Here is a 24,790-nt window from a genome sequence, read left to right as displayed (position 1 = left end):
GTGGTCTCTTATGGTTAGGGATTTCCTAACTGTCTTGGTTCATTCGGGCTGCTCTGTTGAAGTTCATAGACTGAGAAGCTTTTAAATCTCACATTTCTCAGAATTCTGGAAGCTAGGAAGTTAGATCAAGATGTCCAGATTCAGTATCTGGTAAAGTCCCACTTTTTGACAAATGATACCTTCTGGCTGTCTTGTCACGGAATGGAAGGGGCAAACAATCTCCCTTGAGCCTCTTTGATAAGGGCACCAATCCCATTCATGAGAGGTGTGCTCTCGTGGTCTAATCAGCTCCCACAGGCCCCACCTCTTAATACCATCTGTATCTTGGGGTTAGGATTTCACCATATAAATTTGGGAACATTCAGACCATAGCACTGACCATGGGGTGGATATACTTTGTTTGTCTTTAGTTCAACTCAGAAAGCCAGAACCAAGTGTAAGACATCAGAATTACCACCACCCGCCCCGCGTCTTCAGTGAGTTTTTTTTTTTTTTTTGTTTTTCCCTAGTTCACCCAGTCAGAGTGTTGCCCTTCAGCTTGTCTGGTTTTCAGTCTGACTTCTCATTTTGCTGGGGCCTTGAGGTTAACCTAATAAAGCCTGGGTTCTAGGACATCGGATTTTTAGTCATACAGTACCGAAAAAGAAATGTCATCTTTGGAATTTCATTTAGCTCTCCAGGTTCCCACTTTCTAGTTGTTAATGGCTTCAAGGGGTTTCAGCCATGCACTTATAAAATTTTTTAAAATTCATAATGAGCACATTTAGTGTTCTGATCTAGAGTTTTTCAAGTTGTCAAGTTTTAACTACATTGCCAAAGCAGGAAACCTTGTTTTATTTTTCTTTTGTTAAAAGGGCAGGTATCAGTGAGTTTAAGGGAGAGTCTAGCAGTCTGCATATAGTTCTCATGAAGAAGGCAAGCAAACTATTTTTAGGTACTTATTTCTAGAATCAGTGATCAAAGATGAGTTTTAGGGCTGATTTTATATATTAATACATATTCATGTGCCCTCTATTTTTATTATAGCTTTCTAATCTGAGCTTCTTTGTGTAGCAAACACATGTATGGATGACTATGAATTAGTAAAAACAGATTTTAATGCCTTTTTCTCTTTGGAGGAAATCAGATGTTTACAAAAAAATAGACAAAGACAAGCCAATTAAAACAAAATCTAGAATAATCAAAGAGCTTGGGAAATGCTCACATTTGTTTATATTGAATAGCTCTATTAATGAATACTTACTGCAGTTTGTTTTTATTTCAGCTTTGGCTAGATCAGAGTCTAAGAGAGATGGAGGTTTTAAAAATAATTGGAGCTTTGATCATGAAGAAGAAAGTGAAGGAGATACAGATAAAGAGTAAGGATTTTTTTTTTCCCTCAGATATTTTATAAGAATAAAACTTCTCATTAGAAAAACAATTTCTGTTCCATGGAAATGTCTTTAGGAATATGGTATTCTTAAGAAAACATTTAACTCTTTCACAGTCGCTTTAAGGAAAGAAAAAGCAGTTCTTTATTGATAAATTATTTTACTGTTATTTTCTCCATCTTTTGAAATGTATAAATATATGCTTGTAATACATGTAACCTTATAATTAAAAATTGACTGTACAATGGAAGGCTTCAAAAATAAGGAAATTGTTTTTTGTTTTTTAAAAAGGCATTCTGTTCAGGCAGCAATTTGAAAAGCCACCATTTATCATGAGTCAGTGAACCCAGATTAAGACCCTTGCATTTTGTATGAAAGTTTAAATACTATAGTATCTTCCCCAGTTGTGACCACACCCCTACCACATCCATCTTAGGTCAGATTCTCACCAGAGAAAGCAGAACCATTATAAATGATAAACACAGGTGTTTATCCAGACAGAAGTTAAGCAAAGTGTTCATTACACTTTGTTAATCTACTTGGAATGACTGTTGTGTAAAAATTTTAAATGATAGTTTTAATAGAACTTTTTGTATGTCGTGAGATTTGTTTTTAAAATTCAACATTCAGTTTTTGGCTGGGCGCAGTGGCTCATGCCTATAATCCTAACACTTTGGAAGGCCAAGGCAGGTGGATCATTTGAGGTCAGGAGTTCAAGATCAGCCTGGCCAACATGGTGAGACCTCATCTCTACTAAAAATACAAAAAATTAGCTGGGTGTGGTGGCGCACACCTGTAATCCCAGCTACTCAGGAGGCTGAGGCAGGAGACTCACTTGAACCCGGGAGGTAGAGGTTGCAGTGAACCCAGATCATGCCATTGCACTCCAGCCTGGGCGACAGAGTAAGACTCCGTCTCAAAAAAACAAAAACAAACAAGAAAACATTGTTTTTAGGTTTTTGATTTATTGATCTCTTTTTCTGCTGGCCAAAATAAACAACAAATTCAGAGATACACAAATATACACATGAAGTTCTACCAAAACTATAAATGTGTTAGAAAAATTTTTATACAAGAAGTCATTCAGAATATATTGGCTAAATATTGTAGGTGCTTCACTTCTGTCTGGGCAACAGCTCCGTTCATCATTACCACTTTATGTGCCTTCACCGATGAGATGTTGATTTGAAGTTTTATTTGAAGGAGAGCTTTGAACTGGTAAGTCTCTCATTTAAAATCAGTATTTTATGGTTTTCTTTCTTTCATTTCTTTTATACTTTTTCTGATTACTTTAAAATATTAAACAATTATTGTTATATTCAGTATGCATATAGTTTTGAAAAATTAGAGTTAAATCTGAAATTAAGCTGCATAGAAAATGTACCACCTCTTAAACATGTTTGTAAAAATGTTTACGAGATAACTTTTATCATTAAAACAATTTGGGATGTATATAAACATTGTAATAAAACATTTTACATTTTTGTGTAAATATCTAGGACTTTACAATAAATACTTTAGCTGAGTTGTCTTTGAAAAGGTTGTATTTGACTTTCTTTGGTGGCAGATTTACTATAGTTACACATTTTTTAAAAGCTGTCTTGGCCGGGCGCGGTGGCTCAAGCCTGTAATCCCAGCACTTTGGGAGGCCGAGACGGGCGGATAACGAGGTCAGGAGATCGAGACCATCCTGGCTAACACGGTGAAACCCCATCTCTACTAAAAAATACAAAAAAAACTAGCTGGGCGAGGTGGCGGGCGCCTGTAGTCCCAGATACTCGGGAGGCTGAGGCAGGAGAATGGCGTAAGCCCAGGAGGTGGAGCTTGCAGTGAGCTGAGATCCGGCCACTGCACTCCAGCCTGGGCGACAGAGCCAGACTCCGTCTCAAAAAAAAAAAAAAAAAAAGCTGTCTTTAAGGTGCTACCTGTTCTGTACGTTTCATTTATGAATTGTACTTTTTGGTTCATCATGAGTCTCAGGGACATCAGCTTTTTGAACATGTGTCTATTAACAGGTTCATGTTATCTATTAACATGATAACATGATAATTTAATCTTTTAGAATTTCAGGCCAGTGATTTCTGAGTGAAGGGTTGATATTTCCAAGACTGGTGGAAGTATACTATTTTACCATGGTAATAACACTGGAATTACTTCCTTTTCATTAGCTAAGACTTTCTTTCCTTTCAGTTCATTTCTTCTCCATTATTTTGTTTCTCTTGTCTTTCTATCCTTAATTTTCAATCTAACACAGAAAGGAAAAATAAGTGAGAATAAATAAAATCCATAGCTAAATAAACAGAATTATGTGTTCATTTATTGTAGGGTTCAGCAAACTATGATCCATGGGCTAATCTTGCGTGCCATCTAATTAGTAATTTTTGTTGGAACATAGCTACATGTATTATTTATGGCTGTTTTCATACAACATATGAGTACCTGCTACAGAGACCCTATGACCTGCAAAGCCTATGGTTTGGCCCTTTACAGACAAAGTTTGCTGATTCCCTGAATTAGGTGAACATAGAGGATAAAACCTCAGAATGTAATATAAGGATTATAATTGCTACTTAAGGTTTTTTTCCCCTTATTTTCTGTGTAGTGGGACAAATCTGCTCAGTGTGGATGAAGATGAGGATTCTGAAACCTCAAAAGGAAAAAAGGCAAGTGTTGCTTAAAATATTTTTTTCTTTTACGCTATATACAAAAAAATTGTTACCTCAAAAGAAGACCTAATATTTTTAATTTATAAAGCCCAGTTACCCACTTTCTCCACCCCAGAGGCAAATGGTGTTCCCAGTTTGTTATTTATCACTTTGGGAATGTTTTATGCATTATAAAGAAGAGAAATATTTCCACCTCCCATGTTACACAATTGGTAAGATACTGTGCATGATCTTCCTTTAACTTATCTTGGAGACCATCTGTAAGAGTTCATAAAAACACCTCATTCTTTTCAGTGAGTGCATAGTATTCCATTGTATTATATACCATTAACCAATTGCACCTATTGATAAATATTTAGTGTTGTCAACTTTTTAATTCTTTTCTAAAATAATGTGTAAACTAGCCTTCTATATGGGTTATTTTGCAGACATACAAGCGTATCTGTAGAATGAATTCCTAAAAGTTGCACTGCTTTATCAGGACAGGTCCATTTCTAATTTTGGCATACCAGATTTACACTTGTTCCATCAATATCTGAACGTTATCTGTTTCCCCACATATCTGTCATAATATCATCAACCTTTGATCTTTGCCAATGAAAACTAGTATCTCAGTATAGTTTTAATTTCCATTTTATTTTTTGTGAGGTTGAATATCATTTCATATGTATAGTCTAATTTTTTTCTAAAATAATTGTCAGTTAATATCCTTTGCCCGTTTCTCTATCTGGTCTTTAGAATATTATTCATAGGAATTCTTTTTATATTTAGTCTAAGATACACTTATTTTTTTCACATTTTGACATCTTTGAAATCTAGATGCATCTTATAGGATAGCATGATATGCTTAAATTATTTTTAAAAACTGTTTTTGGCCAGGCGTAGTGGCTCATGCCTGTAATCCTAGCACTCTGGGAAATTGAGGTGGGAGAATTGCTTTAGGTCAGGAGTTTGAGACTACCTGGGCAACATAGTGAGACTCCATCTCTAAAAAATAAAAATTTTTGCACAGTACATACAATAGTGGTATATTATGTAATAGTTTTATAGGTTTGATGAAATAGGGTATTTTGGAGAAATTGGCCCTTTGCTGTGATACTAGTTGTTAATATATATACGTGTGTGTGTACTTTTTTTTTTTTTTTTTTTTGAGACAGAGTCTGGTTCTGTTGCCCAGGATAGAGTGTAGTGGTGCAGTCTCAGCTTACTGTAACCTCCGTCTCCTGGGTTCAGACAATTCTCATGCCTCAGCCACACGGGTAGCTGGGATTACAGGCATACACCACCATGCCTGGCTAATTTTTGTATTTTTAGTAGAGAACGGGTTTCACTGTGTTGGCTAGACTGGTCATGAACTCCTGGCCTCAAGTGATTGTCCTGTCTCTGCCTCTGAAAGTGTTGGGGATTACAGACCTGAGCCACTGCGCCTGGCCATTACTAAAATTTTAACTCAGTTTTTTCACTAGTCTTTTGTCTTTGCTTATGATGGCTATTGCCATGGGGAAAATATTATTTCTTTATGTCATCAAATGTATCATTTTTTCTTTTAAAGGCTTTTGGGTCTACTGTCTTTGTTGTTAATGATGTTAATTTAGTAACTTATTTGGGGCTGGGCACGGTGGCTCATGCAAGTAATCCCAACACTTTGGGAGGCCAAAGCAGGCAGATCACTTGAGGTCAGTAGTTCGAGACTAGCCTGGCCAACATGTTGAAACTTCGTCTCTACTAAAAATAGAAAAAATTAGCCAGGCGTGGTAGTGGGTGCCTGTAGTCCCAGCTACTTGGGAAGCTGAGGAAGGAGAATTGCTTGAGCTCAGGAGACAGAGGTTGCAGTGAGCCGAGATTGCGCCACTGCACTCCAGCCTGGGTGACAGAGCGAGACTCAGTCTCCAAACAAAAAATAAAACAAAAAACCCCACTTTTATATGCTTTGTCTTATTAGATATATAAAATAGTTTCACAACAGTAATACCAACATAATTACCAATAAAATGATTTTCAAATTATTTTGTTTCCTTGTTTTTGATGACACATATACCAGGTATGTGTGTCCCACTAGGAATGTGTATTTAAATTAGTATATTTTTAAGTCATTTGGAATTGTTTATTTCTGTTTGGTATTCTACCAACTGAATAGAGAGTTAGGTTTGTTGTTGTTGTTGTTTTTAATTTTGTTTTTTGTAGTGAGGAATTGCATTTTATTTTCATTTTAATTTTTATTATGTAAATTTTTTGTATGGTTTCAGCATCACATCTCAAAAGAAGTAATTTTCAGAGAAATCTAATTTTATCTCGATTCCCTTTATTCCGTTTTCCCTATAAGTGACATGTTTTAAAAATTAGGTGGCTTAACTTTTTTTAATATATATGTAAGCATATACTACTATTCTTGGAAAAACTATCCACACTGTTGACACCTTGATTTTCTTATTTAACAGTATGTTACATAGATCACTCTACAGCAAAGTATTTACAGATCTTTGTCATCCTTTTTATTATATAGTACTCCACTGGATGGATATACTGTAGATATTTAATTTGTCCCTACTGATGAATAGAGATTTTTTCCCCCAGTCTTTTGCTATTACATATAAGACTTTACTAAAACCTTGTGCATATTTTTTATTTTCATATCTGTGTAGTATATTTGTGGGATAGATTCCTAGAATTGAAGTTGCTATTTCAGAGGTGAAATTCACATGTGATTTTGCTAGATACTGCCAAATTCCCTATCTATAAGTGTTAACATTAGCCATTCCCACTAGCAGTGTATGACTCTATTTCCTTATAATCTTGCAAAATATGTAGTCACACTTGAATTTTTGCTGATCTGAACACAGCACCTTCTTCACATATTTCCTGTATTTACACTGTAAGAATTTGAAGAACTTTTACATTTCCTTTTTTCCCCTCTTTCTGTTTTTTTTTTTTTCCCTCTGCAACAGCTCTATTTTGTCATAATTTGAGGAAATTTATTTTATTTATTTATCTATTGAGACCGAGTCTCTCACTGTTTCCCAGGTTGGAGTGCAGTGGTGCAGTATCGGCTCACTGCAACTTCTGCCTCCTGGGTTCAAGCAATTCAAGCAATTCTCCTGCCTCAGCCTCCTGAGTAGCTGGGATTACAGGCAGACGCCACCAAACCAGCTAATTTTTATATTTTAGTAGAAGTGGGGTTTCATCCTGACCTCAAATGATCTGCCCACCTTGGCCTCCCAAAGTGCTGGGATTACAGGCGTGAACCACTGTGCCCGGCCTGAGGAAATTATTGAATTTGATGTTTTTCTGTTAATACTATTAAGTTTTTCTTTATGAAGTTATTCATACTGAAAAACTCTTAAGGTTTTTCCCAGTGCAGGTTTTCCTGTTTTTTATTTTAACATCTGGATTTCCTGAAGTGCTGCTTTTTAGGTGTTCTTTACATAGACAAGAAAATAATAGAAAAAAAGGGCCGGGCGCGGTGGCTCAAGCCTGTAATCCCAGCACTTTGGGAGGCCGAGACGGGCGGATCACGAGGTCAGGAGATCGAGACCATCCTGACTAACACGGTGAAACCCCGTCTCTACTAAAAAATACAAAAAACTAGCCGGGCGAGGTGGCGGGCGCCTGTAGTCCCAGCTACTTGGGAGGCTGAGGCAGGAGAATGACGTAAAACCCGGGAGGCGGAGCTTGCAGTGAGCTGAGATCCGGCCACTGCACTCCAGCCCGGGCAACAGAGGGAGCCTCATCTCAAAAAAAAAAAAAAAAAAGAAAAAAAGGAGTGAACTGGGTAGATGAAAATAAGATGTGGGCAGGCATGGTGTCTTAAATCCCAGCACCTTGGTAGGATGAAGCAGGATGATCGTTTGAAGCCAGGAGTTTGAGATCAGCCTGGGCAACAAAATGAGACTCTACCAGAAATAAAAAATAAAAGATGTTTTCTATCACTGACTTATATAGGGCATTGGTCTTAATGTACATATATAGAGCTTTCAGATTTCTTTTTTTTTTTTTTTTTGAGATGGAGGCTTGCTCTGTCGCCTAGGCCGGAGGGCAGTGGTATGATCTCAGCTCATTGCAACCTCTACTTCCCGGGTTCAAGGAATTCTCCTGCCTCTGTCTCCACAGTGACTGGGATTACAGGTGTGCGCCACCACGCCTGGCTAATTTTTTATATTTTTAGTAGAGGCCATGTTGGTCAGACTGGTCTCAAACTCCTGACCTCATGATCCGCCCACCTCAGCCTCCTAAAGTTCTGGGATTACAGGCATGAACCACTGTGCCTGGCCTGCTTTCAGATTTCTTATGATTTCTTGTAAAAGTATATGCTTTATTACATATTTTTAAAATGTAAATATTTATATTTTAAGGTAAAACCTACAAGACACGTTGATTTATTTAGTGAACTCTAAAGATCATTCTGATATGATAGTATCATCTGTTTTAAATACACATGGACCATCTCTTCTTTAAATTAGAAATTTTATATTGTGCCTTTTCCCTCTTAAATTCATATTTCTTCTATTCAGTTTTCCCACAGAATCTTAATATATACTTTTATGTAATTGAAAATTTTTTTATTATCCTATCACACTTTAATAAAGATATTCTTCACTGAAGATAAACTTTACTGAAGCTTAACATTAAGTAAAACTCCTGCTACTAAAGTTTGTTTTTTTAAAAACTGAGTTATTATAATGATTAATGAACACTTGATCTAAAAAGTATTATTATAGATATTTATAGTTATTAAATTTATTATGCAAAATAGTATTGGAAATTTATCTTTTAACATGGATGAGGCTGATGGTTTCCATTTTTATTCATTTAGTTCATCTATTCATGAATCCGTATTACCTGAATGAAACTTTCTGAATAATTTTACTCTTTCTTAAAAATGGACATGTAACAGTTGTACATATTTATGGAGGGAAATTTCTTTTTAAACTGTTTTGTTAGACACAAGTGCTGAGAAATCCTGGTTACATTCTAAATAGATAAATATGGAAATAGTTTTGCTATAGTATTATCGTACAATTCTTTTTTTATTTGAAACAGAATCTCACTCTCATCTCCCAGGCCGGAGTGCAGTGGGGCAATCTCGGCTCACTGCAGCCTCTTCCTCCTAGGCTTAAGTGATCCTCCCGCCTCAGCCTCCCAAGTAGCTGGGACTACAGGCGCCTGCCACCACATCTAATTTTTGTATTTTTAGTAGTTTTAGTGGTTTTGCCATGTTGGCCAGGCTGGTCTCGAACTCCTGACCTCAAGTAATCCACCCACCTTGGCCTCCCAAAGGGCTGGAATTACAGGCATGAGCCATCGTGCCTAGCCACAGTTCTTTCCTTTTGAGTTAAATGCCAAAAATTACATAGTGACCAAACATTTAAAAATTAAAAATAATTTGTAATCCAGTCATTAGGTCCTGGCCTTCCAGATTTTGGAGAAATACACTAAAAAAGCTTTACCAAGATTTGAATAGCTAGTATACTTGTTATTTTTAGGTTTCTTTTTTTGTTTTGTTTTGTTTTAACCAAATACTCTCAGAAATAATTGGAAAAACTGAAATCTTGTTAATTTCCGTATGCTTTTGCCAATACAGTACTTTTTTTTTTTTTTTTGAGACGAAGTCTCCTGTGCCCCAGGTAGGAGTGCAGTGGCGGGATCTTGGCTCACTGCAACCTTCCCCTTCCCAGGTTCAAGCAATTCTCCTGCCTCAGCCTCCTGAGTAGCTGGGATTATAGGCATGTGCCACCATGTCCGGCTAGTTTTTGTATTTTTAGTAGAGACAGGGTTTCACCATGTTGGCCAGGCTGGTCTCGAACTCCAGACCTCAGGTGATCCGCCCACCTTGGCCTCCCAAACTGCTGGGATTACAGGTGTGAGCCACCACACCCAGCCAGATTGAGGATTTAAAATTGATTACTATGACTAAAGCTACCATGCTTGATAATCCTTCAGAAGGTCTTTATGTGTCCCAGGGATATATACAGATATCTACCTGGATTTTGAATAGCTTACAGGTAATGTATAGGTCTGTCAAACTAAAGGAAGAAACTGAGGCAAAATTAATGTAGTTAATAAGTTAATATAGTAAAAATTAATATATTATAGTGAGTTTATTTGAGTCACATTTGAGGACTGCAACCTGGGAGCATAGATTTAAGTTGTCCCACATGTATGCTTCGATTAGCAGCAGTTACAGTGAGTTTTTTAATGAAAAAAAGAGAGACTATTCCTAAGTTGTTTACCAATAATTTACATTAAAATAGCTAACAATAGATACTGATTGGCCATACTTTGTTCTTTGTATCACAAATTCATGGAACATGAAGATAATGAATGAGGACCACAATGTGCAACTTGTGATAACTTTTTTCTTTGAGATGGAGTCTTTTGTCGCCCAGGCTGGAGTGCAGTGGCATGATGTCAGCTCACTGCAACCTCCACCTCCTGGGTTTAAGCCATTCTCCTTCCTCAGCCTCCCAAGTAGCTGGGATTACAGGCATGCATCACCACGCTTGGCAAATCTTTATGCTTTTAGTAGAGACAGGATTTCGCCATGTTGGTCAGGCTGGTCTCAAACTCCTGACCTCAGGTGATCCACCAGCCTCGACCTCCCAAAGTACTGGGATTACAGGCATGAGCCACTGTACTTGGCCAACATTTTAGGTAATTTATCTGCTAGTCAGGAAACTACAGGCAAGAAAAAGCATGTAACACCTTTAAATAGTTGCCTTTGGGCATGGGTCGGGGACTATGACTGAAATTCCTTACTACATCTCTCTGGGCCTCACAGAGCTCAGACTGCTCTGAGCTATTTTTCTTTCCTCAGGTCCATATGGATCATTGGTTTAAACTATTATAGACTGGTTTTTCCATTTGAAAATGAGTGTGAAATTAGGAGAAATCCTTTATTTTAGTTCACAGGGTCTTTATATCTTTCCCCTTCTCTTTCACAGAATCTTCTCTTTGCCTTTGGGCCTCCGCAGTTGCACTGTGCTTCTTTTAAGGGATTTATATCTTTTGTTAGTTAAGAAAACATTTTAGTCACTATCTCTGTGGATTTTACCTTTCTACATTATTATTTCTAGACCTTCTAATAGACATAAAACCATCATAAAAAAAAAGAAGAATCCCGTAACCTGTATTTTAGGTTTAAAAGCAAAAAAGGAAAAAAAAAAAAAAAAAGGCTAATGGAATGAAGAAGTATATCTCTGTACCATATTCTGAGTAATTTCCTTAGCTCTATCTTCCGATTTACTTTTATCTTTAGCTCTATCTAAGCTGCTAGGTAATCCATACATTGGATTTTTTTTTTTCTACTTTTTAAAAATTTCAGTGACGTTTATCATTTATAGAACTGCTGTTGGTTCTCTTTCAAAGTTGTATTTTCTATAGTGTGTCTAATTTTTTACTGTTTCAATTCTTTTTTTTCAGAATTTAAGTGCTTTTAATATACATATGTCTCTAGCTTAATGGTTTCATTTAGGTTCTCTTATTATCTGATATTCTTCAGTACTAAACTTCCTCAGTATCAGTACTTTACTGAAATTATATGATGTGTGATAATTTTGGGTGGAAGATAACATTGATAAGTTTTTGCATATTTAGTATTCTCAATGAAGTATTCATTGATACAGAAAATACATACTGAGCACAGTGTTGGAGCAAAACAGATTTTTTTGTTCTTGTGGAACTTAAATTCTAGTAACTTGCTATGCTTATTAGTTACTTAATGATTAATGTTATAAACAGGAGTTGTCCTGTTAAAGTTCTAGCCTGAAATCTATTGTCTGTTAGCTACAATGGTTTTTACATTTTTAAATGCTTGGAAGAAAGAATCAAATGAATTCTATTTCATGACATGTGAACATAATATAAAACTCAAATCTGTGTCCATAAGTAAAGTTTTCTTGGAAAACAACCATGCTTATTTATAAATTGTTTGTGGCCACTTTTGTGCTGCAACAACAGATTTGAATATTTGGACAGAGTTGAGTAGATACAAAGACTATATGACCAAGAAAGCCTAAAATACTTTTAGCCCTTTGCAGAAAAAGTTTGCTGATCCCTGTATCAGTGTTTATTTTGTATAAATGTATTTCATAGATTGATATCCAGAGTCCCCCTTGAAGACTCGCAGTGAATGACTGAAACCCCAGAGAATACTGAATCATATATTCTAGGATGAAGCATTGGTGAAACCATTCCATAAACAAAGTGACTGTCACCCACACTTTAATTGTGTTGCCAGAACACAGGCAGATATTTTTTGTTTTTATTTTTGGGAGCGTGTGGGTCCTTAAACACTCTGGACAGTAATACCTGGCTTTAACTATGCCCCACAGCATTGCTACATAGTACCAGAGTTAAGCTGTCCTTTCATGTTTTATGCCCTGGTACATTTTTGTGAGTTAGTATGTACTGCCCTTGCCTGAAAAACTTCTCTGAAAAACTTAACGGTGATACCATAGAAGAACTTTAGAGACAATCTTAGTATCTACTAGCAGAGGAGTGGCTAAATTAAAATATTTTTTGGAATGCAATTGACTTTTAGTAACTGATACCACAGAAAGCAAAACCATAGATAAAAGGGGACTACTATGTAGTATTTTTGGATAAGTCGTATGTTAACCAGACAGAATAGCAGACTCTAGGCTTGCCAATAACTGTCTACTTTCTAGAATTGTCATGAGGTTTATATGAGATGATGTAATTCACAGTATATGACATTAGCAGTTTTCTGGAAATAGCTACATTTTGTTATTATTTAATGCAGTGTTATTGAAGCTTTGTAAACTGATGTTTCTTTGCAAATAATGTTTATAGTTTCAGGTCTGACATCAGTAAGGTCCTTGTTTGTAATTGGTTTTCTAGTCATTTGATCTCTTTTTGAACAAATGGATTCATCTATTCACAGTAGTTCTCTTGATGCTGTGCTTGCATTACCTAGAAAACTGTCTTAGGCTGGAGTAGGGCAGTGGATTAAAGTTTTAGGCAATTCCAGACTGAACATATCATCATGATTTTATAATGGGAGTACTCTAATCTGTGAGATAATCAGCCATAAATTTTTAAAAACTTATTGACACCTTATTTCCTCCCAGTAATTTGATGTAGATTACCAAATTAGGAGCACAAATAAAATGATGGAAAATCAAAACAATTAGGAGGTCAGTAGATTTGCCAGGATTCTAAAATAATTTATATGTTGTATTTTAATTCAACAGTTGTCTCTAAATTTTCTGGGAACTGAAATTGTGTCCTGTAATTGTATAATTGTATGATAAAAGAATCTTTACAAATTTATTTTGCTCCTTTTGCCCATTACATACTGTGATCTCTCTAAAGTGATTGTTACTGATATGTTTATACTATTATTTGCATCTATTGTAGTATAAAGTATCAATTTCTGTCTGTATAGAAACTTTGATACTAAGGCAAAAGTTCTTACACAAAAGCACAAGTTGAAATGACAGCTGATTGCCATATTTGGCTGTAGTGTTCTCCAGATAACAGCAAGGCCTGATAAGCAGGGGAAATGCTTACTTTTTACTCTCTGGAGAAAGCTATCCTAAGATCCTCTACCCTAATTGTCTCAAATATCTTTGGAGAGATTTACATAAAAAGAAAGTAATACAATAAACCTCCATGTTCCTACAAGTTTGCATTGTCTTTAGGAAAAAAAAGTAGGCAGTTGAATCATTCTTAGATCCATGCCAGTGCTATCCACCATCATTCCCAATAGCTGTACGTTTTTACTGCTTTTAAATGGTTTTCGAATAGTTGTTGATAGATTATCACATTATAGCATTTATCGACTCATATTTCTGGATCTTTTTTTACAGTTAAATCGTCGATCTGAAATTGTTGCTAATAGTTCTGGTGAATTCATCTTGAAGACATATGTAAGACGAAACAAGTCTGAAAGTTTTAAAACTTTGAAAGGCAACCCAATTGGACTTAACATGTTGAGCAACAATAAGAAATTGAGGTATAGGCACTTCACCACACATCCTATAGAAAAGATAAAGGAAGAGTTTGACACCAAAAACTTTGAGGCTAATAGGCCCAACCTGTACCTTTTCTTCTGAATTTGTCAATAGGGCCAAGAGGTAGCATGGTCCCAGTATATGGATTCTTTGCTTTGAATCTTAGGAATAGGATTGATTCTAGTGTCTCTTGTTTCTGAATAAAACATTGCAAGAAATACTTTGTTAGGGTGGGATCTCGTGATTTTGTTTTCATACATTTAGTAGAATCTCAGTCATAATATTTGAAGAAGCACAATAGAGTGGTGTGGTCATGTCTCCTTTAGGAAATGCTAATCAGGATCGTCTCAATAGGGGACTTAAAAATTTCCTATTCCTCCTTTTTTCAGAAGTAACGCACCTTTCCTACTGGTTACCATAGTGAACCACTGTTACTGGTAGGATTGGGTATCAGTAGCAACTCAGAAATAGGGTTGAAAGTCACTTTTATTTCTGCTGTCTCAACTTACGCATAGACAAATGAAGTACATAGAAGCTCAGTAACTTTCAAGTCAGTGGCAAAATCAGTAATAGTATTTAGGACTCCTGATTTTTATTTTAGTGTTATGCTTTATTTTTTAAATTTTCTCAACCTCCGCCTCCCCAGGTTCAAGTGATTCCCTGCCTTAGCCTCCTGAGTACCTGGGATTACAGGTGCCCACCACCATGCCCGGCTGATTTTTGTATTTTTTATTAGAGACGGGATTTCACCATGTTGGCCAGGCTGGTCTCAAACTCCTGACTTCAGGTGATCTGCTATTTTTTTAGTTTTCTTTAATTGGACTGGAAACATTTGAAAAACAAATTCAAGAAATGGAAAACTCCCAATAGACAATTGGGTTTATCAATAAATTTTTAAAATTATTATTGGTAAAGATTTTTGTGTTTGTTCAGATTTTAAAAGATTTCTTGTATAAATGTGTATATAATTTTTCCGTGTTCAAATTATTTTGTGTTTCTTGAATCTGCAGTGAAAATACGCAAAATACATCATTATGTTCTGGAACTGTAGTTCATGGTAGACGTTTTCATCATGCTCATGCACAGATACCAGTAGTAAAAACAGCAGCCCAAAGGTAAGAATTCTAATTGTCTTTGGTTAGTATATACATGGCATCCTCTTCGATAGGTTTTCACCTTTTTTAGCCATTTTTTTCCTTTGTGAAACCTTACTGTTTTCATTGTCTGTAGAGAGATGTATCTCTGAAATAATTCATGACATGAAATTATACTTTTTATATCTGTTTTTGAGTAATCACGTTCTGTAAATAGAGAATTTTTCAATAAGACCTATTCTATTGCATTATAATCCAGAGAATCTAAGATGATATTTAAATTAAACTGATTTACAGTATTGACCTTACAGTGTTTAACTATCTTCAGTTGGTAGTTTAGCTCTGAAGAGTAAAATTACAGTTAATACCATACTTCCTTTCTTTATAAGGCTTATAAAAGTTCATAGCATCAAAACAAGTCACATTAGTTTTAAATGTTGGAGAAAATGTTATTTGGTAGTTTTAGTTAGATTTAGGAGTTCTCATTGATCTTGAAAGTACTGCTTGACTCAAAATAATGAAAGTAACATTTGGGGGACCATTTTTGGAATGTTTTACATGACCTTTCAGTTGACTGAAATTCTTAGGCTAAAAGAGTTAAATAAATAATCTGTTTATTGCATTATAAACAGTTCCTTATAACTAGTAACTTTTAAAAATTTGGCATATATTTTAGATGCTGTTCTTCATTTTTTAAAAATGTAAAATCTAGACTCATTTAGAAGACATGTCCTGAACCTTGCTATATTTTTCTGTTTACATAGATGTGCTATCAGATCTTTTACTTAAAAACATTAAGTAACCTCACACTTCGTGATAAACCAACCTTTTTTTTGCCTTAAATATATTATTGTATCAAATAGCGTTCACATAAGATACTTGAAAAATTTAAAAGGACAAGAAAATTACTATGCATACCAAAAATTGGCTTGCTCTACTGCAAAGTACACAAACAAATCAAGCTCTCTGGCCTACTTGTGGCAAAAAACATGAGAATAAACAATAAAAGGAGAGTAATTAGGGGAGAGAAAAAGAGTAGACACATTCCTATGCACTGATGATACTAATAGAAACCATTGCTGATAAAGGTGTCTTAATATTCTGATAATGTAGTCTAAGTTTGAAATACTAATTTAAACCTTATAATCAACTTAGGTGATTCATTTATAACCAAAATTATTGCATTATCTTTGCTTTTGAAGTTGTCTGTTAGTTTAGAATTACTAGTGACCTATTCTCCATTCCTCATTTCCTCATTGGTAATGTTAAAAAAAAAAACAGTTAACAGTCTGGAAATTGGGTTGCGATTTGTTTTACTCTAGGTCTCAACACCTACAACATTTTACATGTGTATTATTGCTCATTTACATAAAAGATTAGATTCAGTTAATATGAACTTGTATATATTGATAAAATGTTTAAAATATTGTTAAAATCAACAACCTGAGAGTTAATTTGTATTTAAGAAATTATCCTGATTGAAAAATTCTTAACGATTAGGGGCAGTAAAGAAAACTATACTCAAGTCAGCAGGACAGAAAACTGTATAATCAAGTCAGCAGGACAGATACTACATACATTTGTCTTTTATTTATTCTGTATAAGAATAAACATTTCTTATTCCAACTGCAGTATGACTGTCACTAAAAAGATTTTGATGTTCAAAGACAAGTCATTGAGAGTTTTTCAGTTTTCTTCCTTCAAAAACATTGAATGATTTTATGCTGCATACCAGGCATAGATGAGGTGCATTAAGATGATTATGATAAAATTCCTACCAGTAAAGCTCAAGTTTGATTGCAGTAGAGATTGATTAGGGTACAGAAAGACAAGTAAACAAATGATTACATGCATGGTTAGGGCTGCAGTAGAGATATACAAAATATGTGTAGTAAAACTGTAGAGAAGGGAACAAGAATTTATAAAGGAAACATTAAAGGAGTTTTTGAGTGTACCAGGTAGAAGAGGACACTGCATGCGGGAGGAATCACATCTTCAAAGGCACAAAGAAAGGCTTTAACTAAGATTGTTGCTTCCAGGGATTTAGCACAGTTGTTAGACTTCAGGTGAGGGTAAACACATTGGCTTTTACAGCTTCTCCTAAATGTTCTTATTTTCTGAAGTCTTAATTTTTTTTTTTTTTTTTTTTTAATTATAGAGATAGGGTTTTGCTCTGTTGCCCAGGCTGGAGTGTGGTGGCACAGTCATAGCTCACTGCAGCCTCAAACTTCTGGTCTCAAGCAATCCTCCCACTTCAGCCTTCTGAGTAGCTAGGACTACAGGCATGCACCACCGCACCTGGCTAACTTTTAAAATAAATTTTTTGTGGAGCTGTGGTCTTGCTTTGTTACTTAGGCTGGTCTCCAGCTGCAGGCAGTCCTCCTGCCTCAGCATCGTAAAGTGGTGGGTTTACAGGCCTAAGCCACTGCACCTGCCTCAAGTCTTATACTAATTTGAAATGAAAACAAATGCCATCAATCTGGTAATTCATACGTGGTGTATTCTTGGGGTGAGTGGTATATCTTGTCTTTTAAGTAAATCAGACCTGCTAAAATCTGGGTAATTTGTAGTTCTTTAGTCATATATGGGAAAGAGTGCTTTACACCTTTTTATCTAAACAGAATGAGTGAAGTTTGTTAAAATATCACATTAGATTAGTCTTTGGGACATAATTAAGATTCCAGTCTATTTTCTTACTACTATTCCAACTGTTAATTATATTCATATTTAAAAGATAGATTGTTTATACACTAATAATGGGAGAGAAGTATGGGAAAAAAACAAAATGCAGAAGTTTAAAAGTCTGTACATACCATCCCTGCCCCTAACTTCAATCAGACTTGTTGAAACAGCACATTATATAGGTTTATGTTTTACTTACACTTACACTTTTTTTGACTTTTTATTAAGTATAGATAATATTCTTACAAGGTCCTTATAAGTCTTCTTATCATCTTTATCTTTAAAGTCTTCGCCCCTCATGGGGAAATGGATAGCTATGAAAGCTTATATAATTCATACATAGGAATATGGGCTCCTGGAATAAGTAATATTTAATTATTAGTGAAAAGCACTGTTTTGAGAGGTTTTGTTTGTTTGTTTGTTTGAGATGGAGTCTCGCTCTACTGCCCATGCTGGAGTGCAGTGGTGTGATCTCCACTCACTGCAACCTCCACCTCCTGGGTTTAAGCAATTCTCTTGCCCAGCCTCCTGAGTGGCTGAAATTACAGGTGTGTGCCACCATGATTTTTTTTTTTTGTATTTTTAGTAGAGATGCAGTGTCACTGTGTTGGTCAGGCTGGTCTCGAACTCTTTACCTCAAATAATCCGCCCACCTTGGCCTCCCAAAGTGCTGGGATTACAGGCTTGAGCCACCACACCTGGCCCATTTTGAGAGAATTTTTGAAGTTATAAATGAGATCAGTGATACCAGTATTTATCTATTAGTCTTTTTCCCTTCCCTTTCTTTTCTTTCTTTTCTTTTTTGTTTTTTAATGCCACAGTTACAGTACTAATTGAAGGTAATTTTTCTTTTCTATATTGTATGAAATAGTCCAACAAGAATGTAAGTTAACATTTTTACAAAGTCCTACATTACTAATAATGACTTTTCCCCATTTTTTATGTTTTATTTTGATATGTAAGCAACTCTAAGGCAGGTCTTGATAAAAACACATATCGAAGATACTTGTAAGAATTCCATGACTTGTTAATCAGATATATTATAATGAATGCATTTTTTCTCAAGGATAAGAAAAATGAGCATTGGTGTATGTCTTTGTGTATATATATATATTTTTAATTTTTACTGTTTTCTTTTTCCTAACTCCCTTGGCTTATTGGGAAGCATTATACCTAACCCGTTTCTTCTACCTCTGTTCTTCTACCTATTTCCTTTCCTCTGTACAGGTGAGTATAAAAAACAACCGAGGCCGGGCGTGGTTGACTTACATCTGTAATCCTAACACTTTGGGATATCCTCCTAACAAAATAGGATAGCCTGAGACCAGGAGTTTGAGACCAGCCTGAGCAACATGGCAAAACCTTGGCTCTGTAAAAAATACAAACATTAGCCAGGCATAGTGGTGCACACCCGTAGTCCCAGCTGCTCAAGGTAGGAGAATCACCTGAGCCTAGGGAGATCAAGGCTACAGTGAACTGTGATTGTGCCACTGCACTCCAGCTTGGGTGATAGAGCCAGACCTTGTCATCTCAAAAACAAAAACAAGAAAGTACTAAACTGTTCTTATTTCTTGGGCACAGCAGTATAGAATTGGAAATGGCTACATTAGGTATTAATGCCTAACTTTTGGTTTTCATTTTACTTTTTCTGGAAATACAACTGATAAGAAATAAATACAAAGGATAGGATAGACTAGATTTAAACTTTTATGTTTATATTTTGCTTCACTTCTTTAATAGGGATGTGATTATATTACCTCGTTTTTCTGTCATTTAACATTTATTTTATGCAAGTTATTCTTTTTTAAATAGCAAAGATAAAATTTCAGATATATTAATGTACATTTATAATGCTTTTCCTTTTGAAAATTTTTTAAATATTCATGTATGTGTTTTTAATGTGTTCATGTAAAAACAAGTTACTATATAATTTTTTCTTCATTTGCTAGGATTAAATCGATATTGTAGTTGCATACTCCACATGATAAGAGTATAAGAATTGATAAAGGAATTTGGGGATTTTGTAATTTATGCTTTCCTGACAGTTCCAAATATTTCATTCCTTTTATTATAAGGAGAAATAATATTAGATGTGAATCTCATTTTATTCTAAATTGAGGGATTATATAATTTCATTCTTGAGTAATTGATGTTAATAGCATTTTGGAGTTTTCATGAACTATGGAGAAGGGTGCAACTTTTATACATTGGACTTATGATGGGAAGCCATGATTTTAAATTATAGGCCTTTCCTTGTGTCCCAAATCATATACCGTATTTAATCTAAGACTTCCGTGCAAAAGTTTCCCGCCTTAAAAATTTTTTTTCTTACTCCAAAGGAAATAATCATACCTGATATTAGGATCAGTCCGGAACCAATACAAATTTTATAACTTCTAGGAAATGCTATTGTTTCTTGAAGACTATTTCTGTAACAACAGTAGTTTCCTCCTTATTTGTGGTTTTGATTTAACCATTCCCTTATTAGTACTGAGATTGTTTCTAAATTTGCTATGATACCATTATTGAATTTTTCAGATATTGAGAATTACGTTCAGGTGGGGAAAGTACATACTATTCATAGAAGTACAAAGGAGATACCATGGCATTAAACATGAAAGGACAGGCTAACTCTGGTGCTATGTAGCAACACTCTCAGGCATATGATAAAACCAGGTGTAGTATACAGAGCAGAAAACCCACGTGCTCACAAAAGCATTTGCTCATCTTCTGGCAACGTAATCAGAAAATGTGGTTGACAGCCATTTTGTTTATGAAATGTTTCCACCAATGCTTCATTTTGGTATATTGGATTCGGTACTATCCTCCGTTTCAAGCACCCACTGAGGGTCTTGGAACAGATCCTTGGAGAATAGCAGGGAATATTGTGTTCTAACGTATCTTCAAATATTTGATAGTTAAAGCCCTTTCAAGAATTTTTTATATTTTTGTGTATTCATCTTCCTGTTAAATATCTAAAAAGATTGTTTATTTTGTGTATTGACAGAAATCGAAAACCAATTTAGACATGACTCAAAACCTAGTGTATTTTTTATATATATATATATATAATGTATTTAAAACAAGTTGATCACATTATAGTTTTGCCTTATGACTATAGTTACTACAACTACGGTGATATATCAACAATGAGGTCTTGCCTCTTACATTTTTTTTCTTTTTCATGTTTTAAGCAGTCTGGACCAAAAAGAAAGGTAAGCTTAATATTGAAGAAATTAGAGCATGGATGTAGTGATAAAATATAAAATTATTTATATGTTTTGAAACATATTTGTTGAATTAGAGTTTATAATTAAAACTTTTTTAATTTTAAATTTTTAGCTGACATGTAATAATTGTACATATTTATGGGATACAGAGTATATATCAATATAGGTATACAATGTGTAATGATCAGATCGGGGTAATTAGTATATCCATCACTTCAAACATTCGATGTTTCTTTGTGTTGTCAGCATTCAAAGTCCCTTTTTCTGGCTTTTTGAAAACATAAATTATAGTTAACCATATTCACCCTAAGTGCCACAGAAAGTGAGAGCTCATTCTTCCTGTCTAGCTGTAATTTTGTATTTGTTAACCCACCTCTCTCCATCCTCTCCTCCCCCACCCTTCCCAGCCTATAGTATCCACAGTTCTACTCTCTATGATAAAAGGAAACTTGTTGACAGTACAACATGGTATTTGGCTTATATAGGTGGTATTTGAGGCTCATTCTGAATGTACATTTTTCTATGAATGGTTATATTTATGCTAATAAGTGACTACTTTCTTTTAAAATAGAATATTTCAATGTTTTAGTAGTAAAATTGCTTTCAGTTACATTATCAGAATCTTTGTCATTATATTTTAGTGATAATACTCTTGTTTTTCTGCTTTAATATTTGGGGGGCAGGGAAATGTATTAGAACACCTTAACCGTAGAGTTAAAACTTTAAACATCAAGTGTATTCTCTTTTGACTGAAAAGTAAGAGAATCTTGTGATCAGTCTTCTTCTGTCATTATTTTTTCGCTTTGTAGGAACACTGGCGTTTAGAGGATATTTGAGTGATATAATGGCATGGAAAAGTGTTTAAGAAAAACACACACATTTCTTTGAACATTTCAAAGTAAAATGATCATAATTGTTCTAAAGTGGTTATCCATAAGAGTAGCTTCTCTGGACTGGGCATGGTGGCTCACGCCTATAATCTTAGCACTTTGGGAGGCCAAAGCGGGAATATCTCTTGAGCCCAGGAGTTCCAGACTAGCCTGGGCAACATAGTGAGGCCCTGTCCCTACAAAAAAGTAAAATAATTGGCCTGGTATAGGTAGTAAGACACTAAACAAACTGGAAAGTCCAGCTATTTTTAATTTCCAACCAAATTGTTAAATCAATTAAAAAAAAATGAGTCTATAGTGCCTTTCAAATGCCTGAATTTTGACATTTGTATATCAGCTGATGGATTAATATTTTGAATTGCTATGTGATGGCTCTGCATGGGCATGGTGGCCAGTGCTTCAGTTTTGAGAGCATTACCATCCTTGGTGATGACATGGACAGCAGTGTTTCTACAGTTGTTTGAAATGGTAAATATATTTTTGATTACGTGCTGCCTTTGAGGCATATGCTTTTATTCATTCCAAGTATTTATCAAACCTACTGTTACAGGCATAAGGATACAGTGATGAGTAAAACAGACAAGATCCCTGCAGTTCTATAGTTTACTTTCTTATGGACCAAAGACTAATACTGAATAAGTAAAACATGAAATAATAATTTCTATGTAGAGAAGTGTAATGGGTGATGTGATAGACTGACAGTACGATTTCTTTAAATTGCATATTCAGGGAAACTCTTTACTATGAAGCTAACATTTAGCTAAAGACTAAATGGGGAATTGGCAGTGCCATGATCATAAGATTGGCTTTTCCGGATAGGGAAGAGGTTGTGCTAAGTTACTAATCCAGGAATAAGTTTGGCATGTCAAAGAACAGAAAAAAGGGACAACTAAGGCTGGAGCTTAGAGAGCAAAGGGGACAATGTTATGAGATGGGTTTGGGAGACTGGCTGGGACCTAGGTCATAAAAGGCTTTGTAAGGTGCTCTGAAGCTTTTGGATTTTATATTAGTGCGATAGAAGCTTTCAGAGCATTTAAGGTAGGGAAGTATTGTTACCTGATAAATATTTGAGATTTTTTAAACACAATATTTTTCATAGGATTTATAATTTGGCACAAATAGAAGTTTAAATCAGTGCCAGTTCAGTTAAGGCTGGGCAAGTTCCTCTCCAAATAGAGATGTGTTACAAAGGAAAATCAAATAGTCTGTAAGTACTTAAAACTATCTCAGCAAGGTCTAGGAGTTGGGGCGTTAGAAAGACAGAAGTAAAACCAATCTTTTCAGCGGGGGAGGAGGGGATTGGGAGGGTTAAGGTGGAAAAATAAAGAGATTTTGAAGGTCTCATCCCATTAGGGATATAATAGAATTTGCTTGAGGAAATCATTTGAATCTTGGTAAGTGCAATAAGCGTTAAGAGGGAAGGTATCTATATTCATTTGTTAAATTCAGTAAGGAAGGAAAAGAGTATGTTGTGCAAACAATATTTTATAAAAATAGGAGAAAAGAGGAAACAAAATGAAATAATAAACAAATAGAAATATAAAAAGTAATAGAGTAAGATGAAAAGAAAACAAGTCCTATCAGCAGTTATAATGACTATATTAGAGTATATGTAGTAAAAGACATGCTGATTTGATTAAACCCAGATATACTACATTGTTTACAAGCATCATACCAAAATAATAATGTGGAAGTAAGTTTAGAGCCACAAGAGATGCAAACAAAAAGAAAGCATGAGTGGAATTTTAGTAACAAGGGAGATGGAGTTAAGGATTAAAGGCAGTAGACAGGATAAAGGAGCACAATAGGCACAGTTTATAGGAACATAAGTAAATGTAAAGCCTCCCCTAAAATAGTTAAAATTCGAGAAATTCAACATGGTGAAACTCCGCCTCTACTAAAAATACAAAAATTAGCCAGATATGGTGGCATGTGCCTGTAATCCCAACTCCTTGGGAGGTTGAGGCACAAGAATTGCTTGAACCTGTGAGCCAAGATAGCACCACTGCACTCCCACCTGGGTGACAGAGCAAGGCTCCATCTCAAAAAATGAAAACAATGAATACAGTTGTGGGAGATTTTAATGTATCTTGAAAATTAAACTGGTTTATCAGTTAAATAAGAATAATGGATTTTAACTGTAAAATAAATAAGATGATTCATTTTCATAGAAATGCATATATTTGGCCATCTTTTGTAATAATGGAAAGATTAATAAAAAGAGCTATCATTAAAGCAAGGCAAACAACAGTAACAAAAAGAGAAATGGTGTCCAGATCCTGGTTTCTAAGTACCACTCTGCACTAAAAGGAATGTGGAGAAATGGCTGATTCTGGGGTTGTGATAGGTCAGACACAGAATGAGTGTGGTATCAGAAACCTAGAAAATGTTCAACAAATTAAGAGTGCCCACTTCAAAAGCACCTGTACTAAAATTGGAACAATAGAGAGATGATTAGCATGGATGACACACGAATTAGTAAAGCATTTCATATTCTTGTAAATTGTGTATGCATATTTTATCACAGTAAAGAAGAAGAAAAAAAAAAAAAACACCAAAAGGATGTAGTTATATCAGAGGGAGACGGGAGCCAACTGAAAGAGCTCCCAAGTAGCCAAACTGATAACAGTTGGATTATAACTTAGACCAAGGGACACTATATGAAATAAATACCTGATGAGTTCTCTTCGAAATACTGAAAAACACAGAAAGGAGATTAAGGAGACATGATGACTTCATGCGTTGTATACTAGATTGGATCCTGGAACAAAAATGGGGTATTATAAATAGCTGGTAAATTAATTTCTTTCTTTCTTTCTCTTTCTTTCTTTCTTTCTTTCTTTCTTTCTTTCTTTCTTTCTTTCTTTCTTTCTTTCTTTCTTTCTTT

General features: G+C 35.1%; 1 protein-coding gene across 3 annotated transcripts in view; it reads left to right on the top strand.

The window, feature by feature from the left end:
• The window catches only part of SENP6 (SUMO1/sentrin specific peptidase 6), a 121,105-nt gene that overhangs the window by 19,383 nt on the left and 76,932 nt on the right, over positions 1-24,790 (top strand). The window contains exons 2-6 of one of the 3 annotated variants that reach the window (XM_011942934.1): positions 1,265-1,358; positions 3,973-4,033; positions 13,864-14,009; positions 15,018-15,122; positions 20,978-20,998. In XM_011942934.1, coding sequence (XP_011798324.1) covers positions 1,265-1,358; positions 3,973-4,033; positions 13,864-14,009; positions 15,018-15,122; positions 20,978-20,998 — 427 coding nt within the window. The remainder of the gene's footprint in view (positions 1-1,264; positions 1,359-3,972; positions 4,034-13,863; positions 14,010-15,017; positions 15,123-20,977; positions 20,999-24,790) is intronic. The other 2 variants (XM_011942935.1, XM_011942936.1) reach the window with 2 other exon arrangements.

Source organism: Colobus angolensis, unplaced genomic scaffold (genome assembly GCF_000951035.1).
Source record: "Colobus angolensis palliatus isolate OR3802 unplaced genomic scaffold, Cang.pa_1.0 Scaffold213, whole genome shotgun sequence".
Classification (NCBI taxonomy): domain Eukaryota; kingdom Metazoa; phylum Chordata; class Mammalia; order Primates; family Cercopithecidae; genus Colobus; species Colobus angolensis.
The sequence above is the reverse complement of the archived record's forward strand: the minus strand, read 5'-3'. Positions and strand labels throughout refer to the sequence as shown.